At 42.0% G+C, this 13,991-nt stretch overlaps 1 protein-coding gene across 5 annotated transcripts in view; it reads right to left on the bottom strand.

The window, feature by feature from the left end:
- HYOU1 (hypoxia up-regulated 1) overlaps positions 1 to 13,991 on the bottom strand; it is a 210,247-nt gene that overhangs the window by 139,659 nt on the left and 56,597 nt on the right. For 4 of the 5 annotated variants that reach the window (XR_014978996.1, XR_014978997.1, XM_085645895.1 and 1 more), the window contains exons 6-13: positions 13,122 to 13,198; positions 11,918 to 12,099; positions 11,394 to 11,509; positions 10,945 to 11,131; positions 10,531 to 10,665; positions 8,382 to 8,464; positions 8,113 to 8,245; positions 2,624 to 2,811 (exon numbers count right to left, since the gene is read on the bottom strand). Coding sequence is in view for 3 of the 5 variants with exons in the window: in XM_085645895.1 (XP_085502021.1) it covers positions 2,624 to 2,811; positions 8,113 to 8,245; positions 8,382 to 8,464; positions 10,531 to 10,665; positions 10,945 to 11,131; positions 11,394 to 11,509; positions 11,918 to 12,099; positions 13,122 to 13,198 (1,101 nt within the window). In the remaining 2 variants the exon portion in view is untranslated. Of the gene's footprint in view, positions 1 to 2,623; positions 2,812 to 8,112; positions 8,246 to 8,381; positions 8,465 to 10,530; positions 10,666 to 10,944; positions 11,132 to 11,389; positions 11,510 to 11,917; positions 12,100 to 13,121; positions 13,199 to 13,991 lie in introns of those variants that run through there. The other variant, XM_085645897.1, reaches the window with a different exon arrangement.

A 13,991-nucleotide genomic window follows, 5' to 3' on the forward strand; every position in this document is an offset into this window, starting at 1 on the left:
TAAACCTGGGCTGAGTAGTCGGTTGTGAATTGGTCACATGACCTTGATTGTGGCTTAGCAAGCCCTTTCCCAGGCACAATAGATACTGACAACAGGTCACTTTCAATGTCTAGCAGTATCTGATCGGATAATGAGTTGGTGGAATTAAAAGTACGAGCTGTAGCATGCATTTTGTGATCCTTTCAGTGTGCAGGAACACTGAACAGGGATGGAGTATGCTCCCTTTATTTATATCACAATGTACTTATTCTCAGTTTGACGTACAATGAGCATTTTATTGTTTGAGAACACTTTTTAATGTTGGCTCTTCGCAGAATAGAACAGTGATTAGTTGACATGTATTAATTTGTAATGCACAAAAAACATGGTGTTATGTAGATGTTTTTCTTCTTTCTACCCAGCTCAGTCTGTGTTAAAGATGCAGGGGACTCTGTTCTCCCTTTCCATGTAAGCACTTACCTAAGTGGCCCCTCTTTTACGTTTAGGTTTCACTTAGGGGAAGTGATGCATATGAGCAACCTTGGTTGTGACAAAGACCATTTGCCTGTATTAAACACCTATTTTTCAAGCAGACTACTGAAGTGCAAGCGTTTTGTGCTTTTAAGTCAAGGGACAATATTTATATACATATTTTTGTTCTTCAAACCCTCGCCATACTCCCAATCTTGGAGAAGGAAAGCACCCCAAACATGGCTTCAAACTTCTATTTATTAGAGAAAGTGTACTGAACACTGCGTGCCACCCTGTTCGCGCTTCTGTAAAATAAACCTTGATCACGGGTACCCTTGACAAATAGAACCAGCAGGTGAGTTTTTGTATCATGTGATGACCCTCCAAGGAGTTCCTTAAATTAGCAATGCATTCTGATACAATTTGTTTCATTAAATCATCCACGGATCGCAGTGTTCCAAACATAACACCAGTTCTCCTGTATTCTCAGCCTTCCCAAAAGCTAAACGGGCCCCCACAAACACAGAAATCAGAGAGCAACCACCGCCCATAATCCTCATGGGCATTTAAGCAGCTCATTTTTTTTTTTTTGGAGTGGTGCATTTCTGGTTTCAGGCAAGCCGCCAATATTTCAAAACCTCTCCATACTACCACTCGAAGTAACGCACTCCGAACAAGGCTTCAAACTTCAGTTTTTTAGTGCAAGTGCAGGGACCACTGCATGCCTCCCCTATGCGTTTCGGTAAAATAAACCTTGATCACGGGTAACATCGGAAAGGCTGAGAATACGGGAGAACAGGCTTTATGACTGCAACACTGATCCATGGAGGATTTAATGAAACTAATTGCAACTAAAATGCAAGAACTGCGAAGCAGGCCCAACATTACAGACCACACTTCCCCATTCTTCATTAATATTGCACGAGTAAGTCTCTTACCTTCTTAAAAGCCCTTAAAGCTTGGTAATTATGTGGACCTATTTTTGTGCTTGAACATGCTCAATCCTTAATTACATTTCAACACAAAAAAAATATTTGGTTTGCATGCTATGAGGTACACAAATGGACTGAAATATGAACTTGGTGTTGGAGAGGAGTGCATGTGTTGGATGAGTTGAAATCACCTTTCACATGTGCCTAAAATACTATGTATGGTGATCGAAGCGGTTGGATGCCAGATTTGTCGGGCACTGAAGAACTATCCTGCATTCTTTCTGGACCGGTTTTTAAGTTCACACCGGCCCCTATGTGATTTGTTCAGATTTTCCCAGAACACATGGTTGGCCGGAACTAGGACTTACTTCAATGCCTGACGTTTTTATTTTGCTTGGGCATCACTCATACTTTGATGATCTCAAATTATTTTCTATTTTGAAATTACCTATTTAATGCTCGGATACTGGTTTTGTCTGTCCTGGTGATGACGATACTAATTACCTTGGCTAAAACGCCGTCAACACTTACCTTTGGCATTCACTGAAGAGGAAGCATCTATTGCCATTTCTGTTTTTCGATTTTTCGCATCAGTTTTCTTTGTTTATTCACTTGCCTCTGTCTTGGTTCTGTTTACAATTTCTTTGTAATGTTGGTTGTGTAACTGTATGAGCACCTCTCAGTGTATTGTTTATTGTTCCATTGTTATTTTGTATTATTGTCTTAGTAAAAGGTGTTTTTTGCAATATATATAATTTGTTCATGGGTATCATTTTCACGTTTTATGATTAATTATTTTGGTTTTGATTTTAGTTACATGTGTTTCTTGTGGAATTTTGCGCTTGAACCATTGTTATTATTAGAAAATTCTACGTAGCCAACAGTCACTAGGTAACACCTGAAAAGATACCAAGAGAAATTCACCTTCTAATTTAGGGAAAGTGCTTATTACAATGAACTTTAGAGCTAGAAATCAATCTGTACTTTTCTGCTATTAGGTTAGGATGTGACGGGAATAGGTGACACTAATACGGATGTGGTAATGAAATCTCAATTTGAGACATGCTGCATATCAGTTGTATGGCTGGCTCGTTGCCTTCCAAGACAGAAACCCTGGATTCCTACCATGTGGCGGAGTTGTAGACATGAGAGAAATCTCCTTCCAGACTCAAAGCAAGCAACAATACGAAACAGACACACAGGAAATGTGCAGAGGCCATGCCTGCATCTGTTGGACTCACCGCAGGCCCTCCTGCCCCAAGAAGGTCAAGTCACCATAATTGACGCTGAACTCAAAGTCATCGATGTAGCGGTTGAACGTGATGACCTTGCGCTGAGGGTAAGGCGCCATGCGCTGGAACAGAATGCGCTTGTTGTGCTTCAGGCTTTTGCTCTGATCCTCTTCCTCCACCTCACGAGTGAATTCCACCTGCAAGGCATGTATCAGAGGGGCTTTAGCCAGTACTTGAACATACAAGATATCTAAATCTACCCCCTCCAAAAAGGAGAACATTTCCACTTCTTCTTAAAGTCTCATACAGCAACAAAAAACAACAAAGGCACAGTGACTGTTGAGAATATGCACATAATGAAACTGTATTGGTCTAAAGAACGCATGCACAAATGAGCAAAGATATGGAAAAGGGTCATTCCTTTACATATCAGTGGGCTCAATAATTAATGCAGACAATAAGGAAGACTTACCTGTTTTTCACCATCGTTATGATCTCTGAATCATAAAAGATCGAGAATATCTCCATGCATGTGCACAATCCCAGAACACAATTGTTATAAATGTAATTTTTCCTGATGCAATAAAAGAAAGCATGCCCAATAAAGTGCAACATTTACTGCTTTTTTCATTAGCCAAATAAAACCATCAATGTACAGTGCATTTGGCTGAAACATAAATCAAGCTATGTAACATAAAAAGAGCAGGAAATGTGGTCCGCTATGTAACACTATACATATAGAAAAAAGAAAACAATCCTTTAGCAACCTTGGAAGACTACACTAACCCATCATGTTCTGCAGGTAGTGAGCCATGCTGGGATGGACCCCTTTCCACTCATCCCTTATGTGATTGGCACTGTGAGATGCCAAGAAGCAGCCATAGTATGTAATCAGTCGGAACCTTCAGTGGTGGACTAAATTAGTACTCCAGTGGCCAGCGGTATGTGGAAGATACCTTAAATTATTCTATGCCTGTTCAACCAATATGTGGCTGCTGTTTAGTACTCGGTGATAGATACGAACTAAAGTGGCTCTTAAACGCTTATGAGAGTGTACGATGGCCAACCAATAGAAGGGAAAAATTAAGCAGTGTTTGAATACAATTGGCTGCACCACCGCTGTGCGTACGTCTACATTTTCACAAATATTTAATAGCCAGGCTAGATGCAGGTCAGCCCTTCACAACTTAACTGGATATAGTCAACATGCAGAGATTGTGCGGGTCACGTTGTTACATGACTGAACTGCAGATTGCACGTTAGGGAGTGGTTAATGTTCCCAGGTGTATCGCAAGGTAAAGGGATGGTGTAGTTATATTGGACACACACATGGTCTTCACCTCTCTTCTGAAATGTAAATGCTCCTGGAGGCTTCAAATCTCAGTTTGTACTGAGAAAGCGATACCTCCTAGAAATGTCTTACTGTAAGGCAGTCTGATGCTCTATGGCGCAAGCCTTAAGAGCAGTGTCCTATTTTGTTTGTATCGCTTAAATTTAATTTGTAAGTATAGTGGTCCTTTTCCTTGGGAGGCTAAGTGGAAGATGCAAAGTGCCTTGAACACTGCTTGATTAGCTACAGACTGCCAGTGGACTACATAAAACCGAAGGCTCGTTCATCTTCCTGCCAGATGCAATAATCACAAAGAAGCAACTTTACATGACTCCTATTACAAATCAGCCAAGTACGTTGATTCTAAGGGGCCTTCAGTTTACAGAGTCCCAAATTTAACTCAAAAGTAAGGGAAGACCTAACAGGACCATATTCTTTCCCAAGACCTTCCAGGAAATCCTTAATCAATGAAACAGTGAAAAAGGGTGCCTGAGAAGAGTCTCAAAGTAAGCAATAATAGCATCCAAATTCACTTTGACGATACCTTGTTTATAGTTCTTTTTCTATTAAATGAAAAGAATTAGCTTCTTTGCATGGTCTCAGGTCCACCTATATGTTGGTACATCATAAGCAGACACGTTTCCACTTGGATGCATAGGAAGACCTTGTGGAAGAAAGTTTTGCTTCTCTCAGAATAGACACGCTGTCATCAGGGAGCTTAAAGTGTCCACACTGCAATATCTCAAAAACCAGTCTATTAAGTTCATAGATGGGAGGCTGCAGTGAAAAATTCTGCACAACGTCCGAGAAGATCTGGCCTGCAGTAGTTCGAAGAAGCTCCTAATACCAGGGTTGTCGAGACCAATCCAGAGTGAAGACAATCATCATCATAGCACCAAGCACAATTTGGAGGTCTGAATAGTAGGCATCTGAAAATCTTCCTTAGCATCTCAGGGTATCGAAGCATGAGGTGGTGATGGCACGGACTTGGGTGGTCATGTCAAGTTTGCAATCGATGATCCAGAGGTGGGTGGGTGTTGGTCCTAGTTCTGTTGGCAAACCAGAGCCCCACAGTGAAGTGCTCTTCCCGGAAATCACAATTTCGTTCTGGTCTGTGCTCAGCTGCAGTTGGCCTTTACCCAGGGGGCAATTTCAGTTAAGCAAACATTGAACTTGATCTAGCAGCTGGGCGTCTTGTTCGTGAGGGGAGAATAAGTTGCATGTCATCAGCATAGGGGAGGACCTCAAGTCGTGAGATTGGATGATGCTAGCTAGAGAGATCATGCATGCATTAAAGTAGGTCAAGCACAGGGAGGATCTTGCAGAGCATCTCTGATGAGGTCGCTTGCATCTGAGGTGTACAGTGTCAGGCTGAATGACTGGGTCCTTCCAGTCAGAAAGAAGATGCATCGGAGTGTGTGTACTAGGATTAAGAGTTTGTGTAGAGATTGGATGGGGTGGGGTGGGATACAGTGTCAAACAAGACAAGAGGAGGTCCTGGATGATTAGAGCTGCTGTCTCCTCTGGCACGTCATGCGGATGTACCTGTGATGGTGATTAGGGCAGATTCCATGCTGTGCTTGTGTCTGAACCGACTGAGTGGTGTCAAGGAGTTGGTCGTTGACCATTCAATGAGGTGTTGGTTTATGATTTTCTCTAAAAACCTTGGCTTTGAATGGTACGAGAAGATCTGTCTGTAGTCGCAGAGTGTTAAAAGGTTAGTGGAAAGAAGCTATTATCACTCCTTTACTCAAGAAAGTTAACCTAATCCCAGAGGAACCTAAAAACGAATCAATTTCTTTATTGCCTGTACCTGCAAAAATACAGGAAAAACATCTAAAGCAGCAATTGGGGTCGTTCGCTACACATGGTCTTCTTGATTCTTCCCAGGATGGCTTTAGGAGTGGTCAAAGGACAGAATCTGCACTGGTGGCAGTGCCTGACAGTATAAGAGGCCAGGTAGACTGCAGAGGAGCCTTGGTCTTGATCATGCTTGACCTATCTGCGGCCTCTGAGCCCATCTCCCCTGTGCTTTCAACACAATGCTTTTCTCAACTGGGTATAAAGGACAAGGCGCTCCATTCCTTTCTGGCTGATCAATCACAAGTTGTTTGCTGTGGGCAGTTCAGGGCTACAGCCTTTAGTCTTCAGTGTGGAGTGTTGTAGGGCTCCTCACTTAGCCCTACTCTCTTCAACCGGTATGGTTTCCTCTTTGACATCATTGATTAGATCCTTTGGCTCCCAAGTGCTGTCTTATACATATGACACCCACATTATTCTATCACTCATGGATGGTGTTCCTACTGTGGCAGTTAGGTTTAAGGGATGTATGTCTAGAATTAGCAGCTGGATGAGACAACTCTCCTACATGTAATGCAGAAAAAACAGAGGGGCAGGTATTGGAGCACAGCAGTCTATCTGGTCTACAATCTGGTGTCCAGAGTAGTGTGGTCACTTCCAAGCCCCAGAAAACTCTGATAAGAACCAAGGGCAAGCGTCATTTTTGACGATCCTGTCGTTTGCCTGCCTAGCACGTGCTTCCACAGTATCAAAACTCAAAAAAGCCAAATCCATTCATTCCGGAAGAATTGTGCAAATCATTACTCATGGCATTGGTCACAGCTCATCTAGATTATTGCAATGCACTTTACCAGAAAATGAACCAGACATCCCGTAACAAACTTCAGGTTATTCAGAATGCGATGGCACAACTTATTCTGGACATTACAAAACATCTTTTGGTTGCCTAAAGCATAAGGACCATTCATTGGTTCCAGATTACAACACACATGGTTTTTAAAGTCTTCTGTATGTTTAATAAGGTGTTACACAATACAGGCCCCAGGTTCTACAAATCCACCTTTAAAATGGTATATGCCTGATAGGCTGCTGCGCTCTGCATCTAGAAGACAGATGGTTGTTCCGAGAGACTAGGCGGGGTAGCCGCTCTTTCATCCATTCTGTTGCTAAACTTTGGAATTCCTTACCCTCTCCCATTTCAGGTGCTGAAAACTCCCTCATCTTTTGCAACCATCTTAAAATTTTGCTTTTTTGGACCTAGTCCTTAGCGTTCTTCCCATCTCTTGGTCTTCCTGGCACCTTTGTGATTTTCTCTGAATACTAGCGCCTAGACACCCTCTTGTAATGTTGTGCTTTATGAACATCTCGTTTTTCCTGAGGGCATACCATCTTTTGTTTTTTCTCAGGTGGAATTCAAAGGTGAGCCCAGAAAAGAAAAAAAAAAAGTCAATGTTGCTCTTTATTGGGCAAGTTTCCTTTTATTTTATTGGTATAAAGAAAAGTAAATTTCTAAAAATGATATCCAGGAACTCACCCATGCATGGAGATATTCAATCTTTCAGGAAGATCGGTTTAGAACCTCATGGAAAGGAATCTCATACAATACACTAGAGTGCAAAGCTGTTGACCAGATCAACAAATGGTGTTATTGGAAACATGGCTAGGAATAGCATACAACAAAGAACATCTGGGTTGTGTACTAAGGACAAGATGTCACCAGGCTCTAGACACCAACATGCAAAGGAATGAGGGATCATCATATAGAGTGGGTAACAAATGAGATGTTAACAGCCGTGGGTGCAGCAAAAGATGCAATCTGAACCCCTGCAGTTAGGCTACCCCAATCAGCAAGGTGTTTAAAGGTTCATTTTTAGATTAGTGAAAAACTAAAGAAAAATACAATTCCCTTTAGAGACATTATAATCATTTTGTAACACTCTCCATCTTTGGTAAGAACACAAACCACAGGCAACTTTGGATAGTGACCTTTTAAGAGAAGGAGTGCCCTGTAAGGTTAAATGGATTGGGTAACAAACAGCTGCAAAAATATCTGAAATAAATGCTCACATTATCCAATGCCGACAGCCATGTCTTTATATTTAATTATGGGCAGGTGAGAGCACCAGGGATAGAGCGCATGAAGACCTAAAACCCAATAGGACAAAGCAGCACTGAGAGGAGTGCATCAGAGGGGTTGTGGAGGGGATGAAGGATGGAAGCTGCACACACCTAGAGGGGTTGGAAAACTGCTTCACTGTGAACAAGGTTTTTTTGGCGGGGTGGAATGAGGGTTTTGAGACAAATATAGGCCAGAGGTGCTACTAAGATATGCACAATGAGTTGCGAGATGTGAGTTTAAGGCACACACCTGGATGGGAAACAATGCTGCATCGCGCACAATGAATGGTTTGACTTTGAAGGCTTTGCTCAGAGCTGCTGCCTGGTACACTGCTCCCATTGCTGCAGCCTCATCTGCGTTAATGTTCTTTCCCAACTCCTCCCTAGAAATCAAGGAAGGTGTGGAAAAGGTTAGATAGGAAGGTCAGTTACTTGAACTCTGACGGATGAGACCAACACAGACAGGAAGAGAGACAGAGAGAAACACACCATCATAGTCATTCACAACCTAACACCTACTTCCCAACAGCCTTCAAAAGAGCCTCCTGGACTTTTGGAACCCGTGTGGCTCCGCCCACCAGGATCACCTGATCAATTTCATCCTGTAGACGAGATAAAGAAAAAGCACAAGTCACAACCAAGGAAAACATGAACATGGTGCTTAACTGTACCAAAAGTCAATGGGCCATATTATGAAGGAGTGTACTGCTGCAGAACTGGGTGCCTATTTTAAGACACTGTGTAAAGAGCATACAGTTAAATCAGATTCTCCGAGAAGTGTTTTGATTTTATTAACAGTTTGATTTCATGCCAACAAGGCAATACCAACATTATTATATATATATATATATATATATATATATACACACACACATATATACACACACGACATAGAATAAAACATACTACTTTAAAAAGAACTCCAGTTGTCTCAAAAGAACATACATTTTTACACAACAAATCTATTACTACCAGGCCCTGCCCACCCCATAAAAAGTTATTTAAAGATCTAAACAATTCTAGGTTTTACCTACTCTTTAGCCAATATTTGGGGCACTAAAATCTATCCTGCTTCCAGTCAAAGCTGAGGCACTCTACCTGAAACCCATTTTCACACAGATATGATATTAGTCATATCTCAAAATAAGAAAACATCACTGTGCATAATAAAATTAATTTTGTGCAAAATAGAGCGACAATAGGGCAGCATACAGTTGTATTTAAATGGGGTGCAATTGGGCAAGACAGGCTGGCGTTGTACAAACAGGGTCAAAATTATCATTGTGCAAAATACAATTCCTTTGTGCAAAGGAGAACAGTGGTAGTGCAAAATGCAGTTATAGTTATACAAAGTGCGATTGGGCAAGATGGGCATTATACAAAATACCATCCCTTTTATGAAGGGTAAAACTGTGGCAACAAGACATACAATAATTGAATTTGTGTAAAAAAGCAATTATAACTAGGAGGCCTCAATTAACCCATTCAAGATCACTAATGCAGTGGGCCACTCTGCTTTGTTATATGTTTGTAAACAACAGACAGGAATTTGCCTACCACAGAGCACACTGATACATTACCGCATCTTAAGATATAAGTCATTAGATCACATTTCCAGCAAACCTGAGACATTCTAAAAGCCGGTAAGAGCAATTTTCTTCAACCATTATCGAAACAAGTGCAAAAAGGATAATGACACATTTTGGCAGACGGGACACTATTTCTGCCCCTGCCTGTCTAGCCAACTTCCATCCTATATAGGCTGGCACCTGTCCCAGCCCAACCTTCAAAACCCACCTCCTATGTAAGCACTTTTTATATTCGGCAGGTAAGGCTCAATGACACCCCGTAACTGGACTACTTCAAATGATGCAAATTATCTCTTACACACATCTTGTATATCACTCCTCCTGGAGCTCTCTTTTGCTAAGAGCTTTAATGTTGGTTTCTGCTGTACTACAAACATTCCTTGAAACTCTATCCCTCCGAGTTGTGTTAATTAGCAAAGCTTGGACAGTCAAAGCCAGTGTTACCTCTTCCATTATGAGCTGTGCTGTCTGTTCTAACTGAAAATCAAGTTACGTGCATGCACTTTAGACATCATAATGCTATGCATCAGCGCACCCATTCTTGGATACAGCCCTTGGTGCTCTGCAAATCTCAATAAATGAAATACTTCTTTCACATGTTAAATGGTATAAATTGTGATTGGAATCTTTGAGAGAAGGACAGCCTACATATTTACCGGCCATACCTTTGAGACGGACTTTGGCATACCAGACTTTAAGGTACTTAGCCGCATAGGAGATGGAATACTGTACTGCACTGCCAGTAGAATGTTCTCGTCCATCAACCCTCCCATGTCCTGTGCATGGTGCAGACAGAGATAGGCCTGTTGCGAACTTGCGGTGCACTGCTGTATTCAGGCAGTCACTCTCCAGTTGGATTTTGAACAGAATGTGCAGCTAGCAGCTATTGTCTGCTGGACATATTACAGTCCAAACTGTTATCTTGGAGTGTACTTGTGGTGCACTGCTGTGTCTCCAGTCATTAGACAGCATCCACCTATGGTGCTCCATCTATGTACTATCTGTGCTCACTTGACTACCTTAGATCCCAGAGTACTCTGACAATGCTAGGACTCGTCCCGCATTTTTTGCTTACGTACCAGGTTCATTTCAGCAATGCTCAGTGCCTGTTGCACAGGGGCAGCCACGCGCTCGTACAAATCCGGGCAAAGGTCCTCCAAGTCCTGACGGACGATCTTGGATTTAAAGTCAATGTCATCCATCAAACCCTCGATCTGTGCAGCACATAAAGAGAGAAGATTTAGTGTGTAGGTTTGCTATGTCAATAGGTGATAACAAAGAGCATCACCTGCCAGAGAACTAACAAATTCTTCTCTAGGATAGACATGAATAACCATTCCAAAACCTGCCACAAATGAATATTACTAACACATATCACCACTACTTGAAGCCTTAGACATAAACAACTAGGATCAGCAATAAAGAGCCAATTTACAAACAATAGTAGTCATGTAGGTGGCATGCATCTACATCAGACTCTCGTATGGCAATACCTGTGCCATGTGGTCCGCATTGGCGCTCAGGATGGTCTTTACCCGGTTGGCCTCCTTAAGAAGCTTTGCCATGGCACGTCCATTTTGCCGCACATCTTTTTTTGACTTCTTCTGCTCATTGAACAGTTTGGCCAGGTGTTCCCTCAGTCGCAATTCCATCTCTAGCCCTCCTAAAGTGCGATCAAACCTAAAGAAAACAAAGTAGAAGGCCAATTCTAAACCAATGAGTAGCAATATCAAGCTTTCATGGCCACTGTTACAGACTGGAGGGATATGAGGGAGAAATTATGGTTGATTTGTTAAAATTGCAACTGACAGGCAAATATCGAACAGAGTGAGGGCATAGAACACTCAACCAAAATCAATGCATTTAAGGTAGAGAGTATATGAAACTGAAGACATTTTAGAAATGACGAAAGTCAGGCTCTAAAGTTTGGTCTTATCTTTACCCAACTCCGCGGATCTGCAGCTGAGGTTGTGTGCCAGATTCCTTGCTCTTCACCGTATTGTAGGTCACTATGGTGCACGAAGTGCTTCCAGCACCCATGTCGTAAAACATGATATTCTGAAATGACAAAAATTCAGATTAAAATGTACACAAATGGCATACATGCTTGGTGAGCAAGGGAGGGGTAATGTTGCATCCAAGAGATGTCTTAATTCTGTCCCCCACAAGGTCACAACCTGCCTTCAGACTTGGATTACAGTAAGTACAGAATACATAGCACTCATAACTATTTAAACACACGTTAGGAGCACCAAAGGCAGGATAAAGCCATGGTCAAGGTGCACATCCAAAAGATCAAATTCACAACAGCTCTAACCAACCACAAAAGCCATCAAACTACCAGCACACGGAGCAATACAGTAATTTATCATTCATGCTAACAAACTTTCAAGACGAAAAGAAAGAACAGGCCCCTGCTGCCGAGGCAACAGTACAAGTGACCTGAGAAGTACAATTGCTCCCCACCTGGGCTGTTGCATTGATGTCCTTCCGCCTGAACACCCCGTAGTTCAGCGCTACAGCTGTGTTGTCGTTGATTAACTGCAGGACCTTCAGATTAGCCATCTGCGCAGACTGGATCACTGCCCTTCTCTCTGCCTGGTTGAAATACACCGGCACGGTGATCACTGCATCTTTGACAGGCTGTTCTGTAAAGACCAATGTTACACACCTGTCAGACTCCTCACAGTTTCTCAGAACCCTCCAAATGCAATTTAAAGAGTGTCCTGGCCATCAACCTATGGCTAAAACAAACTACAGTGATGTTTCACAGCCTGAGGGAAATTTCCCCATTGCAAATAAAATGCATGCTCAAAATTAAAACAATCCCTTTAAGTTCAGTGTGTAAACATTTCCATCCATATCTTAGGGCAGTTAGTTGAGAGCATCAAAAATAAGGTGACATTCCATGTATTTTTCCCCCCACACTGAGGTGAAACTCGCATAATTTCTTGTTTAACCCTGGTTGTTGTATTTGTATGATGGGTCTTTCAGGATGCACCAACACTCACCCACAAAGGTGACCAGTTTAATCATGGGTCATGCGCTATATACATTTTTTGATGGTCTATATGTAGGTAGGATATGTGACAGACAAGCAATTCTGCTCGCTCCCACATTTTTTTGTCAGTTGAGAGGACAAGAGAACACTTCTAACATTTTAAGCTCAGTGCCCCCAAACTCAAATTTTGCCATTCAACTAAGCTTGGTCGAATCAAATGTTTAGCTCCTTTAGGATTAGAGAAAATTCGACTCCATTAGTTGGATAAGTAACAGTAAGGGCAACCCTTGTCTTTTTGTAAACTGCAACCCCCCCCCCCCAAAAAAAAAGAACACACACAGTTCCAAAACGCAAGCCGATTTAGGGATAGATGCTGCTCCGATACTGGAGTGTACTGGTCTTTAAATCAATGAAGTGGAGGTTGCTTTGGTACTTTTGTACAATATGGGAGGAGGGTGCTTAGAAGAAATGGAGCGGTGAGACTGCAGGTCACTTGAAGGCACATGAAAGACATCGATGCTTGCGATTGTTGTTTTTAATTGCAATTTTTATGGCTGTTTTAAGGTAAGGACATTTTTTTAAGAATTTAAAAAATCTAACTTAGCTATTACAAAATCTACATTGAGAAAACTGCACAGAAGATTCTTGTATATTCTACAACATACCAACCTGCAAATTCCTCTGCTAGAGACCTGGAATAATTGAGCACCATTCCCAACAGCTCCTCTGGAGAGTAATACAAGTCCCTGTAGAGTAAACAGAGTGAATATATTGACTTCAGTCAACACAAACAAATGCAGGTTATATGAAACCCTCCCCATCCATCAGACACTATTGGTTCAGAAAGTACAATACACATTACTGTCACGGGTGATATACAGGAGAGTTCAATGGTGCACAGGAAGAAACTGAAGAATAGTAGAAGCATGCAAAGACTATGTAATGCACCTACCACTGCACTCCCAGTGTCTTTCAAGAAGTTTAACACAATCAATTCAAAGAATCCTCCATCCTGTCCTATTTTGGAAGCACGTTTCTGTCATGATTATAGCAACATTGGGGAAGGGGGTGGGGGGGATGTCAGAAGACTAAACTAGGACGATCCTAGCATGGGTACTTTGAAATCATGACCAGCCAGTGTCACTTGAAGCAATAGGAACATTAAGGATAAGGACTCACTCCCTAATAATGCAGTAGCAGGATCACCTAATGCCTCACCAGACACTTTTCCACAAAGTTCGAGCTCCATCTAATCAGTTGCAGGCAATATTACTGTGGCAAAACAGGGCCTTTACCGAAATAGTGCTCATTAGCATGACTACCACAGCAAGCGGTGTCTTCCCCTCAGGCCCCAGCCGTTCTCAGATTAACCACTCACCAGTGGCAAATAAAGCAACACATATGTAGCCAAATGTTTCAGCATGCCTTCAGAAGATCTGGACAGTGACAATCTTTATGTGACTGCAGGACCCACTAAGACAGCAAGACCTCTCTGCACCACCACGGCATGCATGCATTTTCTAGCATTATTATTGATGA

This window comes from Triturus cristatus, chromosome 3_1 (genome assembly GCF_964204655.1).
Source record: "Triturus cristatus chromosome 3_1, aTriCri1.1, whole genome shotgun sequence".
Taxonomy (NCBI): Eukaryota; Metazoa; Chordata; class Amphibia; order Caudata; family Salamandridae; genus Triturus; species Triturus cristatus.